General features: G+C 37.2%; 1 protein-coding gene across 1 annotated transcript in view; it reads left to right on the plus strand.

Moving 5' to 3' along the window:
* LOC139727015 (uncharacterized) overlaps positions 1 to 5342 on the plus strand; it is a 51394-nt gene extending 46052 nt beyond the window's left edge. Inside the window, exons 30-34 of the mRNA XM_071637996.1 lie at positions 182 to 210; positions 806 to 942; positions 1959 to 2115; positions 4017 to 4371; positions 5175 to 5342. Coding sequence (XP_071494097.1) covers positions 182 to 210; positions 806 to 942; positions 1959 to 2115; positions 4017 to 4371; positions 5175 to 5342 — 846 coding nt within the window. The remainder of the gene's footprint in view (positions 1 to 181; positions 211 to 805; positions 943 to 1958; positions 2116 to 4016; positions 4372 to 5174) is intronic.
* The last annotated feature ends 11309 nt before the right edge of the window (positions 5343 to 16651 follow it).

Genomic DNA, 16651 nt, shown 5'->3' on the forward strand with positions numbered 1-16651 from the left:
TATGTTATTTGTCAAATGTGGCCATTAGGAACTTAATGAAAATGTCAGATATGGTAGAAACTTCAGTAAGTGCATCTGTCAATGAATGTGTTTTGAAGTTTTTTATGAAGTTAACTATTTGTACAATACTTATGGTTTGCTTTACCTTACATTGTTGTTTTTTGTTCTCATCTATTTCCAGGCAGAAGATGGCAACCTAAAAGTGAAGAGGTAGGTAATGTTAAGCTTTCAGCAGGTGGTACATTTTATCTTTTTCCCTTGAAAAAACCAAACAAACAAACAAACAAACAAACACCTGCATGAGTATTACCATGGTAAATCAGCATACACTGTGCTGGGATATTGATGCGACAATCAACATGTTCACGTGATTGCGAAGGAAATGATTCACATGCCAATTGTTGTGTTTTTAAACTCTTTCTCTGTGAATCTCTTGTCATAGCCCTTTGCTTATCAAGCTATATTGCAAAGTCAAAAATTTTTTCCATGATCTGTACAAAGTTTCATTGTCTCACCCGTTCAGTAGAAAATATTCTTTTCTAGCAAGCTACAAATCATTCATCCTTTTCACAGCAATATGGATCATATGTAATATATAGACTCTTACAAAAGCAAGATTTATTGAAAATAACTCCCATGTTGCTATTGCTACAAAATGCCCAATACTCTCCCCGGGCCTCCCCTCCCCCTCCCCTACCCCCTTTTCCCCTCCTCATCCCTTATTCTCTCCCCACTTTCCCTATCTGCCAATTTACCTACCTACATTGTACCTCTCCATTTCACCTACACTGATGTCTTCCTCCAGAATGGAAGATAAGGTGAAAGGTCAACAGGAAGAGATAGGTAACCTGAACCGGCTGGTGAACAACCTCCAGAACAGGAACAAGAGATTGGAGGAGAGCAAGGAAAACATCATCAAGGACATGGACACTCTGAGAGAAGGTCAGTATGAGGACACAGTGGTCATTATAGATAGAAAGCTACGGTAGAGGACATTCGAGACCCTAGGATGTTATGAAGTGCTGTATTAGATTCAGATACATCATACAAATGACACCTCAGTACAGCACAGTCTTTCTGTGTTGTTGTGAAGCATTTCCTTACAGTGACAGCAGAGTATTCAAATTCATGAAATTCCTCCGTCGAGATATTTTCATTGCAACTGATTGACAAATTGACCTACATCAACGTAAATAAGCACTGAATTGATCAGTGTTTTAGTACTAGCCATGATAAAAAAGAAATCATGGGCATACATACTCAAGCAGGATTTGAACCTCCGACCTCCTGATCTCTGGACAGGCATCATCTCCACTCAACCACAGAGCTTCCGCCCGACAGCAACTGTTGATTCTAATCCTTATAGCATGCAGCGGGTACTGCATAATTATTCAAATTCATGATCAATTCAGTGCTAATTTACGTCACTGTAGGGCAATTTGTTAATCAGTTGCAAAGACAGCAGAGTATATTGTACAATAAGAATGACAGAAAGAGATCATTGTCAGAATTTATATATTATATTCTTTTTAAATCATGATAAAAACAATGTTTATAGACAAGGATTTTAGATGCTGAAGTTTGAGAAATTGTGTCTCTTTTTACAAGTAAAAACAAGGAGAGAAAAAGATAAAAAAACCTAACTTAATTCCATTTTTGTCTAAGCCATTTAAATCCACAGTAAATTGGATTGGCACAATGATAAGGAATAAAGGCACTATGTCAGAATGGGTAATAATGGCAATAGCAATGGTAATGACAGTATGAGTAATAGGAGTAATTATAATCATAACAATTATGATAGTCACATTAGCAATAATGATGTAATGGTAATTATTTTTATCAGTAGTAGTTGTATTGTTAATGACATCATTGCTGTCATAATTTTCATGCTTACTGTTAAAATTGATGTCCTTGTTATTATCACTGTGATCATTACAAACTGATGCCCTCTGCAGAGAAATCCAAGTGTAGTAAGTGTGGTCGCCTGGAGACCCAGTACCAGGAGGTGCTCACTGAGAAGGAGAACCTTGAGGAGGATAATGAGGAGTTGCAGAAGGAGGTGGCTCGTCTTGAGGCCCTCCTCAATGTCAAGGAGAAGGATCTCAGAGAAAGGTATCGTACTTGATTATCTGTGCTGTCACTGTAGCTTTACCGGTATTATCATTCGTCATCAGCATGTTAGTCAACTTGAGTGTGGATTCACTTCTCATTATCATCATCCTCAACATTATTTTCATTGTCATTCAACATTGTCATCACTGTTTTCATCATTATCTTTCTCATTACATTGTACCATCATTATTTTCATCGACACCCTAATGGCTGAATAAACAAGTTACAATTGTGATAATGTGGACACAAAACTGAGATGAAAATGCAACAGAAATTCAGGGTTACCTTCACAGCACAGGTATGTAGGATTATCTCAGATCAAAAAAGAAAAAAGAAAAAGGAAATGCAAGAAAAACATAACAAAAACAATTAAATGAGAGATTTAAATACTGAGTTGGTACTCCTATTTTTATGCCTCCGCCACGAAGTGGTGCCGGAGGCATTATGTTTTCGGGTTGTCCGTCCGTCCGTCCGTCCTTCCGTCCGTCCGTCCGTCCGTCCGTCCTTCCGTCCGTCCTTCCGTCCGTCCTTCCGTCCGTCCGTAATAAATTTTGTGGACAGGGTAACTATTAAAACCTTTTAAGGTATCCTAATGAAACTTGGCATGTATGTGTATTAGGGGGTGAAGTTGTGCCTATCAACTTTTGGGTGCACATGGTCAAGGTCAAAGGTCAAAAGGTCAAGGTCAAATACGTAAAATTTCACTATTTCCTCCATATCTATGCAATGCCTGAAGATATTTTCTTGAAACTTAGTGTATACATGTATTACCCAATTAAGATTCTCTGGTGAAAGTTTTGGGTCATGAGGTCAAAGGTCAAAGGTCAAAAGGTCAAGTTAAAATATTAAAACTTAGCTTTTTTTCTCCGTACCTTGGAAATTGTTCAAGGTATCTTCATGGCACATAGTATATAAACATGTACTGACTGGCAGTTATTATCTAGAGAATCTAGGGTTCATAGGGTCAAAGGTCAGGGGTCAAAGGTCAAGTGCAACACTTCAAATTGTTACTATTTCCCTCATATTTATGTAATGCCAGAATTTTTTTTTTTTTTTTTTTTTTTGCACTTGGTGTATGCATGTATAACCTAGATTATCTGGAAAGTTTCTTTTTCTCTTTTTTTTTTTTTTTTTTTTTGGGGGGGGGTTTGCCTCAAAGGTCAAAAGGTCAAAGATCAAGGGAAAGTGCTGAACTAACTTTTTCCTCCATATCTCAGAAGTGGCTCAAGTTATCTTGAAACTTACTACATATTTATGCATGTTCTGCCTGACAGTGATTATCCTATGAATTTTAGGGTCAAAGGCCAAAAGAAAATGGTAACAGTGTACTTTTCAATACAGAAATTACACTTTTTCTCCATACCTTGAAAATTACAGTATTCATACACTTATGAATGGGTCAAAGTCAAGTTAAAGTCCTTGAATCCCCAAATACATGCTCTCCTATTCATCTAATTAAACCTAGGTAAAGGAAGGTGAACATTCAACACATTTGTGACAAACATGTAATTTCAATATTTTGCCAATATTGTGAAAATGTAATTATGCATTGTCCACATGTACTATAGACCTATTAGGAGAATCGTGCATTATGGCGGAGGCATAGCAGTCGCCTTAGCGACATTTCTAGTCAAATCTAGCGTTAGGGCAAGGTGATTTGTAAACCTTGGTGGCACATATGCATCACAAGTTGTCTCTGTTCATATCATACGGAAAAATAAACATAAGTACATCATCCCTCCCCCCCACCCCAGTAGTTTAATGATATCATACTTGGTTGTAACCCCTTTGAGTTCTAAAAAGGCATTCAGACAAAAACATTTGTTTGCAGTTTTGGAATGTCTTACTAGTATTTGGTTACATAAAAGATATTCTATGCCCCCTTCTCCCAATATACACAGCCAACAAAAAATATCGCCCGTCAAGCGTACCACCACCTCCGTCCTTGCCGACCGAGCCCAGTCGTCCAGCAGGGCATCTAGCCGTGCATCCCCGGCTGGTTCCACCACCCCGTCGCCGAAGCCAGGCTCCGGACGCTCGGCCACGCCCCAGCAGCTGGCTGCAGCCCTGAAGAGGCTGTCGGTGAAGCCCAGCCCCCAGCCCTCCGGGGGAGACAAGAACCGCCTCTCGCCCGTTCCCATGGACCAGCGTAGGACCAGCATTAAGGATCTGGCCCAAGGGGCCGGCTATGATGAGAACAGGAGGACCTCACTGAACAACATGGAGGCCCGGCTGCAGGCCCTACGTTCATCTCAAGTGAGTCAACAGTACTTTACAAGAAGGGATTTGTGATGTAGACTGCCTGTATCTATTATTCAGGGAAAGAGATCATAGACTGTTAAACGCTAGACATTAGCTCTTTTGATTAAGCTTACCTGAGTCACATGGTAGCAGTCTAGAATCTTAAGATTTTAGGAAAGTTTGCCTCAGATATGCTATGGAGGCAAAGTGAACTTTTTCCCCCCACTATTACACATGCTTGATGCGTGTGAACAAAAGGACATTTATAGATGATGAGACTAGCAGGGAAGACCTTCAGGCAAGAAATTAATACATTTTGTGTTTTATCACAAATGAATTCTTTTTTTTTTTGCATGTAGTGAAGGTGCATTTGACTACTAGTATTTGAAATGGTCACAATGCCTTTCACCTCAATCACGCACATATCTGTTGAATGCAAAACAGAAGTGCTGATTGAAGTCACAGGAATGCAAATTTAATTTCCTTTTCTGTAATCTATCACCCAAATGAATGCAAATATCCCTGTCATCACAAACATATTATTAGTTTGATAAAAAACAAAAACAAAAGAGCTCCACGGACCTTGTGTACAGTATCTCATGGTCTAAAGCAGATGCATGTGTGTTGATGTTTACAGGTTTTTGCTCTTTTCAGGATCTGGTTGTGAAGTTATGTGGGTAAATGTAATAACCAGTCCTTGTAAAACCCGAAAGTATGCAATCGTATGGAAGATTTTTTAATGTTCTTTTTTATTCTTTTTATTTTTACATTACTTTCAAGATCTCATAATGGTAATACTCCCTTTCCTCTGTTTTTAGGATAAGACGATAAAGGACATGAAGAAGCCAGCTGTGAAACGGGACACGAGTCCAGGACCGACTGCCAGCGGGGATGGGGCAAAGAAGCAGGCGAGGTTCGTCCTTCCGTCCAGCAAGAAGTTTGAGAAGTCCCTGGGATCGACGGGGGGTTCTTCTAGGTCAAAGTGAGTACTGTCAGTGTGCCATATTTTCAGTATTTTAGACCATTCTTACTGGTAGTAGACTCCATGCACTAAGCATTTTGGGTAACAAAGCTGTCAAGTTTCCCTAAAGCTACGAGTCTCCATGGAAAAAAAAAAATCACCTTTTATTTCTTTTCATCCAGACAAAAGAATAACCTTGCATCACAAAACCAAGTTTCCAGATAGGTATTTTTGATTAAGGGAAGATTCTGAAAGAGTAGACTTTAATCTTTAAAATGATATACAACTCAATTGATATGGACTGTCCTAATCTATCTAAATATTGGAAAGAAATCACACACTCTATACCAGATAGGTATTTTTGATTAAGGGAAAATTCTGAAAGAGTAGACTTTAAAGGGGATGGCTAGTAACCGATCAGTGGGAATCAGTGGGAATGCTGAGGGATGATTGTTCCAATCCTTGTGGGATTCATTTAAGAGCACATTATATATCTACTGTTGTGTGAAGATTATTTGCTTCAGAACGGTCTCATATTCAAGTAATGTGCAGATTAATGCCCCGTCACTGACCAGGGACGCTTACCTGGAAACATTAAACTGCACATTACTTGAACATGAGACCATTCTGAGGCAAATAATTTTCACACAAGAATAGATATATAATGTACTCTTAAATGAATCCCACAAGGATTAGAACAATCATCCCTCAGCATTCCCACTGATTCTCACTGATCAGTTACTAGCCATCCCCTTTAAGCTTTAAAATGATATACAACTCAATTGATATGGACTGTCCTATTCTATCTAAATATTGGAAAGAAATCACACACTCTATGCCAGATACGTATTTTTGATTAAGGGAAGATTCTGAAAGAGCAGACTTCAAGCCTTAAAATGTTGTACAACTCAAATGATATGGATTCTCCTAACATATCTAAATATTAGAAAAGAAAGCACACACTCTGGAAAAGTGTGTACTGAGAAAAGAGGCTCTGAAGTATAGGGTCTATGTCAGTGCTTAATCCAACCAAGCTGTGCTCTGTGTGATAAAAGGGGCATAAACAGGTTATGTCAAACTCCTCAGCAACAAACAATGAATGAATTATCAGATTAAGCTACACAAATTCCCATTCGTTTTATCCCAAATTTAGGATGATGTAGAAGAAGAACTGCTCTTTCAGAAAATACGAAAAACTCATGATTGACTAAATTGACCATTTCACGCAGTTGGAGTCCTCACGTAAAATCTGAAGTGCGACTTTTTGTTGGTTTTGTGATGCAGTCACATATATAGGCCTTTCTGATTTGAGAATTTTCATTCCCTATTGAGATGCTGCTAACTCACAAGTATCTACATTATGCAGATGTGTGAATATTGGCAGACCTGGGGAATTCTCAACAAAGAAGAGATATCAGTAAAGCTTGAAATGGTGAACCCTACACCAGTGGTATCTGAGAATGTGATTCATGATTCCAATGTGCTCTGAACTCCAGAAAGTAAATACTGTTTTTCTCAGGTATTAGTGACAGTATTCAACGCTGTGCAGTGGTCTGAACTAGAAATAAGAGAAATTCAGCAGACGTTTTCTTTCTCATTGTAAAAATAGTAAGGAAGTTATGTCTGAATATGTACTTGTGCTGTTATGCTGATTATTATTTTTTTTTTAATGACAGTTGGTGCAATTTGTGGACATAATTTTAGATTCACAGAGAAAGCTGTTCAACTTCTAGGCAGGGGTTCACACCTAACAACCTCTAATGCACTGTTTACAGATCTAACCTTCAGCATTATTTGAAAGTCATTAGTTTCTAGTAAGCTCTTTCTGTATACATAGTTACTGTGACAGATGTGTGCATATATAGTTAGTTTTGATTCTGTGAACATGTGAGCACCAAACTTGTGTTTTCTTTTCCCACTACAGGTCTACACTATCTGGTATAGCTGAGAAAGGAGGCTCATGAGGGCTTTTTGTTTTTATTTTTTTATTTTTTCTTTACATATTTGACTGCAATGGATCAAAATATTCAAAGCCTATGCATTGTACAAATGTACAAATGTGCCACCGTAAATAAGTTGGTCATTTTACCCATTCCCGAACAAAATTCATAATTGAGGTCACTTTATTTAGCTCTGCTGAATTTATCTGTTGGAAATGTTACAGCTTAGGAGAGATTGTAATGAAATAGTACTGTGTGATCGTGAGTCGATAATGTCTTTCAATGTTCCGTCTTTCTCTTTTTTCTCTTTCTCTTCAAATAGACACCAAATGGAGGATAATGAAGTGTAAAAATCTTGTAATGTATGTATGAACCAACCAATGCACAGTGAAAAGCTCACTGTTGTAATATTATATAATTCGCTTTGTGTGATACTGGTCTAAACCAGTGGGAGAGAGCCAGCCCTTCTAATTGGAGGTTACCCTAACATTGTTCATTCATGCTTTTATACTAACAGTACCATTTTTATCGTGTAAACCTCATCCAAAATGGGCAGCAATTCTTGGACTTTTTAATGTGTGTTTGTGTGTTGTATACATACATATATATGTATATTTTCTAACAAATATGTGCAAGTTTAAATGTTGATCTGACTTGATGAATTAAAGTGCATCACAATGAGCTTGTAGTCTGGAGCATTTGTCTTACCACGTGAAACGAACAAACGATGAAAAGATAGTGGGTGCCAATAGCATGCAAGGCAAAGTATGATATGGTTTGTACTGTTGCACACGCAGCACTGAAGCTGTTTGTTTTGATTATTATCCATACATCAACAAGCTATGAGATCAAAGTCGTAATCCCTTGATCAAATACTTTATCAATTTTCTGTCATGCGGTTATCATGGTGTAAGATCATGGTCGTACAATGCAAACTTTACGCATCAAATTTAAGTAAAGAACGTAATTTCGCAGGAGAGTCAGAAATGTGCCAGTAGGAAATGATAACTCCACTCTAATTCTGCCTGTATGAAATGTGAAAGAAATGTCGACAAAGAATAAATAGTTAGTCAGATTTTTCAATTGTATACCAGAGCTTCCACAACACAGAGACTGAAAAGAACAAACATAAATGTGTACTATGTTTGCATTGTCAGGTTTTGAAGTTTTTTTTGTGTGTTTTTTGAGCGCTCATCTAACACCAGTATTTGGCAAACTTTGGGTACATTGATGCAGTTTTATCTTTTTTTTCCCCCTAACAAATAACCATGTACATACTACCCCAGCTTACATGTATCCATCAGGTTTTACCACCAAAATGCGTCACCGATCATACACTTGGTATGACGATGCATGATTGATGTGACAGTATTGAACAGTGACTCCACGATGTGTGTTCATGCCTCATTGTACAGCGCCATGTTGAACAAAAGGACATTTGTCAGTAATTCTGCCATGTTCATAACTTTTAACTATGATGTGGCAAATTATGCTATGTTATTCTGCTTAAAGGGATGGTGACTGTGTGATTTCTACTGACTTCATGATGTGTGCTAAAAATGTTCTGCTTGCCCTGCTAATGGATCAAGCCACTTACAATTGTATAGTGTTTTACATCAAAAAGAGTGAAAGCAATATACATATACATACCTTGTGATGGAAGTACAGTGTGTCTATTAATGCCCCACAAAATAAGTAAGTGGATTAACCCTTGTGTAAAACTCTGATGTTCTGAAGCAGTTCATAACAACAATAACAGCAAAATACTAATTTTTACCACTAATGATGACATAATTGATTTCTAACAGTAATCTTTTCTGAGTGGCAATTAATGTGTTCATAACATTACGCAGGCATTCTAAACCCTTTCTACACCAATGAGTTAATGTGTACAAATTTCCCACACATACCAATGGACAGGAGATTAATAATGGCATGCAAAGGGTTAATGGGGTGGATTCGTAAATTGGTCCACTGTGCAGAACGAACCATGACATGCTGACGCTACTTAATGCATTGTGGGTAAACATCAAGGTCAGATACTGCATCATTTGACAATGTATGCAGTAAGAAGCTCACTTGCTCATGAGATACACCATGGCCCTCTCCATAAGGGTCGGTCTCTCTGTTTTATTTGTTGTATCACCAGATATTTTTCATTTATGTGATTAAAATTCCATGATACACATATTCATGTCACAGACATCTGAACTTCGGCTAGCACAAATCTATGTGTTGCTCCATTTCTAGGACTTTTCATTTTTGTTGAAGCATACACATACAATAGTTGACATCTCTTTTTAAATTCTCAAACATCATGCTGCTGGTATCTTGAATGGGATCCCATCCAATAAAAGGCAACACAAAGACAAATACTCAAAAAGCAGCAGGCTTTGTGCGTTGACCTGCCAAGCACAAAGACAGCCCACTTGCAACCATTTTGAATTTTACATCAAAGGTCATGCCTAGTATCCAATTAGCACATATGTCAAATGACAGTGCAGTTTTCTGATTTTCATAAAGCAGCAACAAAGAAGAGCTAAAGTCTTGAACTTGCCTCATGTTCAAATATGAAAGTGATTTTTCAGTCTGTTATAAAGCCAGAGCTGCCAACTAGTACTGATTTTCAGTAATTTCTACTGAAATTGGACAAGAGTACTGAAGGTTACAAGCAAATTACTGATTTTAGAAATCATTGTCTGTGATAAATTCTATAACACTGTTAAGGATTACTGATTTTCACTCAAAAAAGGTGCAAATTACTGATTTTCAGCCATCAAAGTACTGAAAGGCTTTTACAAAAGTTGGCCGCTCTGTAAAGCATGATGGTGGCTCACTCACACAGGATTGCCACCCAATTTTTCGCTTCCTTCCTAACCACACAAAAATATGTCAGTGATGCCAAAACTATTCAAGATTTAGGAATCTGGACATAATGGTGCATCTGTGTTGAGAGGGATGTTTTCTGCAGTATGAACTATAAAGAGATAGACCCTCACAGTGCAACGACAGTATAATACTAGACTAATCAAGTCTTGGTCATAATGCCTACTAATTGGATTTTCTGACAAAAGATGATTACTGCCAAATGGACTGTGGTACCGTACAAAGCGATCAACAATTATTAGCCAATCGTATCAAAGTTATTGTTCATTTTTGCTTTGATATCTTGCGTATGTGAGGGCTTTTAGATCTGTAACAATGTCATCCCCTCTTCCTGAAGTAAGCAGTAACTACTACACTATCACACGAGTGACTTTAGAAAGAAACACACGCAGGTAAGGACAGCCACAGACAAATTTGAGTGCTAAAGGGTTAACCTCAATCATAATGAACAGTAGGGGCTCACATGCCTGTGATTACCCTATACTTTACCCTTTCTGTGCCAGGGACTATGGACAAAGACTATTTAGCAAAGAGCCGCACGCCTCATTTTGCATGTTCTGTGTGCAAACCTGACGATAATAGAAAATACTTACCAAAATATTCGAAGATTGTGCCTTTTGTCTTGCTGCACGCAGATATGAACAAATAGAATATGAACAAGCAAATATATCAAAAGCCATAGATTGAACTGTGTGTTTATAATTAGAATAAAAAAAAATATATATATATTTATCAGAGAGTGAATAATATACATTGAATCTTGAATATTCAGAACTTTGTACGTCTCTTCTTGTGTACGGGCTAACCTTTGAGCCTGAACATTTTTTTTTTTCCTCTGTTGCATTTATTTGAATTTCCCAAATTTGGACGATGTAAAATTTATTCTGTTGATTGCGCAATTGTTGATAGCAGATGCAGTAGTCTCTTTGAAGCTGCATTTTGAATTGATGTGTAGAGAAGTGTGGATGAACAATCAGTCTTGAAAAAGAGTTCTAGATGTAAGCCTTGCAATGAAAATGTGTCAAAGATTTGTTTTGGATGAGTCGATATGTGGAGAAAACTTTTTTTTTTTCAATTCTTGGTTATCGCTATTGTGTCTGCGCTGGGAGAAATTACATCAAATATTTGATTGAGACATATGCAACCTCTCCTCCTTTTCTGTATTTGCTGTACCTACTTCCTAATGATCTGTTGCTTTGCTATAATATGTTCATTGCTATCATTATTACAATAACATCTAGTACTATCAAGTCTGGCACTTGTGACCTTCTATTGTAGAGTTGATAAATTGAGTGGCATGTGCAGTGAGTAAGGTCACCAATGCATTGCAGTGGCAAATGCTGAGTATTGGACATGATTTTTGTCACACAGCATGCAAGTCATGCAAGGATCTAGTTCATCATATTCATATGGTGTAAAAATATTTATGGCACCTGTGAACATGGAGTATAGCCTCATTCCAAAGAAGGTTGTCATTTTGTTCGACAGTTTTCCCCAAGTCATCAAATGTTTCGGTTCCAGTTTTACTCAGTTTATTTCTCCACATGTATGTAAGAAATCAGTTTAACAAAATCAAACATTTCACATGAAAATATAAACAAGAGTACTCATAAGAACTATAAAATTATGTCAGTAATATGTACATGTAATGTGATGCTATATGACAAAAGCATCCCTCCTTTCTCATTGGACCTCCGCTTGATTACCAAAAGAGAGAAATTAAGGGATTTATATTGCAGAATATGACAATACAACCTGTCCACGTGGATGAGATCACAAGAAATATATGGCACAAAGGTATGTCCCCATACAATAGCATTGTCAAAGGTGACCACCTTCCTGCTTTTTCTTTTTTTTTCCAATGAGCAAAAGTGAGAGTTACAAAACAAATGTCAGTCAAGTTTCTGCCGTGAAAGTTTGCACCCAGTCAGAGGGAAGGAGAAAATGTAGAAACTGAGTGCCAAATGTTAGCAGGCAGGATGAGGACGAGGCTTGTGGTCAACATCTCAAACGGTGACGTGCACATCATTGAATCCGGCAGTTGATTTTTGTATTGCGACAATGTAAAATGCCTTTTTTATTTTTGATAGTCTAATTCTCAGCCACTACATGATTGCACTGTCAGGCCTATTGGCCAGAATTGTTATGTATTGCTTTATTGGCAGAATTTTTATTTCTATTATATACCATGGATTGCCTAATTTGGAGAGTTGTAGCTTTTTTACAAGTTTGCTGTGGATGTTTCCAATTGTACAGAAGATCAAGAATATTTGTGAGTTTAATACTACTGAGTTTGTATGCAATTTTAAATCTTTGTACATATATATATACTGCTTTGCAAAAGATGGATATTGAGGTGGTTTTTTGACAGTCCCTTGCCATGACAGATTCTTTTTTTTTTTAATGTGTGAGGTACAGCTTTAGAAATGGAATACAATATATATGTCAGTCATTTTAATGTCAGAAAACATCAAAGATATGCAAGGACAGAGCCATGAGAATCTACCAACTTTGCACAGTTTACACATGCAGAAACACACTGAACGTAAACCGGTGCTCTCCTAGCAGTATCTGTAGATAACAAGGAGGAAAGAACTTCAAAGATGTGAGAACCACAAACTTTTAAAACAAACTATGGCAGTATTCTAAAGAGAATCTTTGTACAGCCTTTGTGTGGGGGTCACTTCTTTGGGTATTGGCTCTTGTGAGTATGGTGGCTTTGATTTACAAATATTGTAGGCCGCTGCCACAAAGACAGATTTGCTTGTGTCATCAGTAAATATATTCAAGTGGTCAGGGTTTTGTCAGTGTTTCATGATTAAGAAAGAAATAAACCTCAGTCTCCTAAAAGCAACAAGAAATTGTCTCAAACAAGGTCAAGGGGGATTCCAAGAAATATCTTTTCACTGATATAACTGTAGTGTTGGTACTGAGAGGAATCTATTTAGATTGAACACATGCTTGTCTTATTTGTACAGTGGAATCCTGTTATAACGAAGTCCTCGGGACCAGCAAATTTTGTTATAACTGAACAAATAAACAATAAAAGACATATAGCAGATAGTATTACAGCCTGAATTTTCACTTCATTGTAACTGGAATTTCGTTATAACCATGCTCACTATAATGGGAGTGCGCTGTATGTCTGTCTTACAGTAAGTTTGGTGGAAATCAGAGGCTTTCTAAAATGGGCTACCACTTTGGACTCACTGGAGGCTGCATATTATTCCAGTCTTCCTCATGCCTTGGAACAAAATTCTGTCTTCACGCATGCATGCCCTAAATATGGATTAATGTCGCAATCTTTGCCATTACTTCAATATTATTCGTAATGTTTGTAGGATATTCACATCTATGTTGTTAATGAATTAAGTTTAATCATTCCATTGAAAAAAAGAAGATACAACTGTATGTATCATCATCCCTTTTGAAGGTAAGATAACAGTGTACAACCAAATGTGCTACAATATCTGTATACTTCATAAAAATAGACAAATTGATTTTTTGATTGAAAAATTGTAAATTATGTAACATTACGTTTACCCTACCTGTGTTGATCACTTGAGTAGATTATAACTGTAAAATTGTCATGTATTTACCAATTTGTGAATTTCTGCACCTTGTAGAATCATTTCCATTTATGTATTCAGTTAAATCTCTAAATGATGTGATTGTTCAGATATGAAAGAAATGAACAATGTATTATCTGAGTAGACAAGGACATTCCCATAAATGTGCACTTACTTTATCTTTCTGCCATTAAGAATAGTGTATGCACACACACAAAATTTGAATTATCTTGTATTTTCAAATTGATTTGTGTTTACTGTCCTCAGAATGTCATGTAATTAGTAAGAGAGCCTTGTAAGAATGGAATATACTTTTGCACAACTGGAAGCCAGTAAAGTTGTTTTTGTCCATTTGTTTTTAAACAATACATTGAACGTTCATGTTGTGCTGTGTTCAAGTCTGCTGTAATGTATTTATTTAATACCATATGAAAATAAAGCACATTCATAACAAAAAGGCATCATTCTGTGCTTGAGTATGCATGGTGTCTGTTTTCATTGCAGTGTGACGAAACAGCTTCACAAAATTTTTGCGAAGGAGAGAGCTAGAAATGATCGGTATAGATGAAATTAAGCAGTGCATTACATTGTATTTTACAGGTGATGTTTGTTTTTCCAAAGTTTCGTAAAAGTCCAAAAATGAAATAAGGTTAAGTCTACTCTGAAGGTTCGTTAATATGAAACACACAAATTCTGTAGGCCTATACCCAGATATTTATTAATCTGAAAATGAAAAAGGGTTTGTTAATCTGAAAATATGTGGTATATTATTCCCAAGGTTCTTTATTACCAAGGTTCATAATTCTAAAAATGATGCAAGGTTTGTTATTCCAAGGTTTAATAATCTAAAAGATGAAAAGGAGGTGAGCTCTAAAGAACCTTATATGAACATTATTTCATTTCTTAATTAAAGGACAAGTTCACCTTCATAAACATAAGGATTGAGAGAATGCAACAATATTAGTAGAACATATCAGTGAAAGTTTGAGGAAAATTGGACAATCGATGCAAAAGTTATGAATTTTTAAAATTTTTGTGTTGGAACCGCTGGATGAGGAGACTACTACAGCTTGTGAGTCATATGCATACAACAGTATAAAGAAAATGTAAAAGAAAATTCAACATATTTTCACTTTTTTCGCATAATAAAAGAGCTCTTGACTTGCCTCTTTTCTAAGGCAGGGGGAATGATATTACCCATAACATTTGTCGGTAACGAGTCGGGGGAATGTGTACTTTTTTTCAAAAGATGGCATTTTGTGAAATTCTCTTTATATTTTCCTTATATTGTTGTACGCATGTGACATCTAAGTTCTTCATACACTGCAGTAGTCTTCTCATCCAGCGGTTACTGCACAAAAACTTCAAAAATTCATAACTTTTGAACGGATTGTCTGATTTTCCTCAAACTTTCAATGATGTGTTCTACTAATATTGCTACATTCTCTCAATCCTTATGTTTATGAAGGTGAACTTGTCCTTTAATGAACCTTCAAAATAACAATCATTTTCAAATTAACGAACCTTCAATATGATGAACCTTACTTCATTACCTCACCAAAGAAAATGTGGAAGAGACAGGTAGAGGAAGAGCTTGATAGGGGTGGCTAAACCCATTGAAAACGAGTCCCGAGAATACTCTGGCAGGTGTCTATGGGAAATGTGTGTTATAGCAAATCAGCCTGTCCTCGACGGGTGAAGATAGGAGGATGCCCAAAATCAGGAGAGATGGCTAAAAGGTGTGAGAGCTATTGTGAGAGCTGTGAGGTAATTAAAGTTCTGGCCATCCGAATTTTGGGGACAGACCCAGATTAAAAGTGTATGATGACTTCATTTTTGGATTAACAAGGAAAAGTAGAAATTACGCGGTGCGTAATATATGTCCCCGCCGGAAGTAGCATTTTGTAGCAAAATGTGCAATATAGGTAAAAAATCGAAGGTCAAAGGTCAAAGAAGTCAAAGGTCAAAATTCTGTGTAAAAGTTTTGAAGCCCTCACCTAGTGCCATCACATAAAGCAAATGGAATCGAAATCGGGTTAGAAATGGCGAAGGAGTAGCATTTTATAGCCAATGTACAATACAGGTCAAAAATCAAGGTCAAAGGTCAAAGAAGGCAAAGGTCAAAATTCTGTGTAAAGTTTTGAAGCCCTCACCTAGTGCCATCACATAAAGCAAACGAAATCGAAATCGGGTTAGAAATGGCGAAGGAGTAGCATTTTGTAGCCAATGTACAATACAGGTCAAAAATCAAGGTCAAAGGTCAAAGAAGGCAAAGGTCAAAATTCTGTGTAGAAGTTTTGAAGCCCTCACCTAGTGCCATCACATAAAGCAAACGGAATCGAAATCGGGTTAGAAATGGCGAAGGAGTAGCATTTTGTAGCCAATGTACAATACAGGTCAAAAATCAAGGTCAAAGGTCAAAGAAGGCAAAGGTCAAAATTCTGTGTAGAAGTTTTGAAGCCCTCACCTAGTGCCATCACATAAAGCAAACGGAATCGAAATCGGGTTAGAAATGGCGAAGGAGTAGCATTTTGTAGCAAAATGTACAATATATGTCAAAAATCAAGGTCAAAGGTCAAAGAAGGCAAAGGTCAAAATTCTGTGTAGAAGTTTTGAAGCCCTCACCTAGTGCCATCACATAAAGCAAACGGAATCGAAATCGGGTTAGAAATGGTGAAGGAGTAGCATTTTGTAGCAAAATGTACAATATAGGTCAAAAATCAAGGTCAAAGGTCACGACTGAAATTCTGTGTAGAAGTTTCAAAGCTCCCATGTAGTGCTATCATATAAAGCAAACAGAATCAAAATTGGCTCATAAATGACAGAGAAGTAGCAAATTGAAGATTTTGATCACACACGGACGCACACACGGACACACGGACGGACGGACACACGGACGGACGGACGGACACACGGACACACGGACACACACACGTACG

The sequence above is a fragment of the Diadema antillarum genome, unplaced genomic scaffold, assembly GCF_040938485.1.
Source record: "Diadema antillarum isolate AM-2024a unplaced genomic scaffold, OU_Dant_1.0 seq00000111_RagTag, whole genome shotgun sequence".
Taxonomy (NCBI): Eukaryota; Metazoa; Echinodermata; class Echinoidea; order Diadematoida; family Diadematidae; genus Diadema; species Diadema antillarum.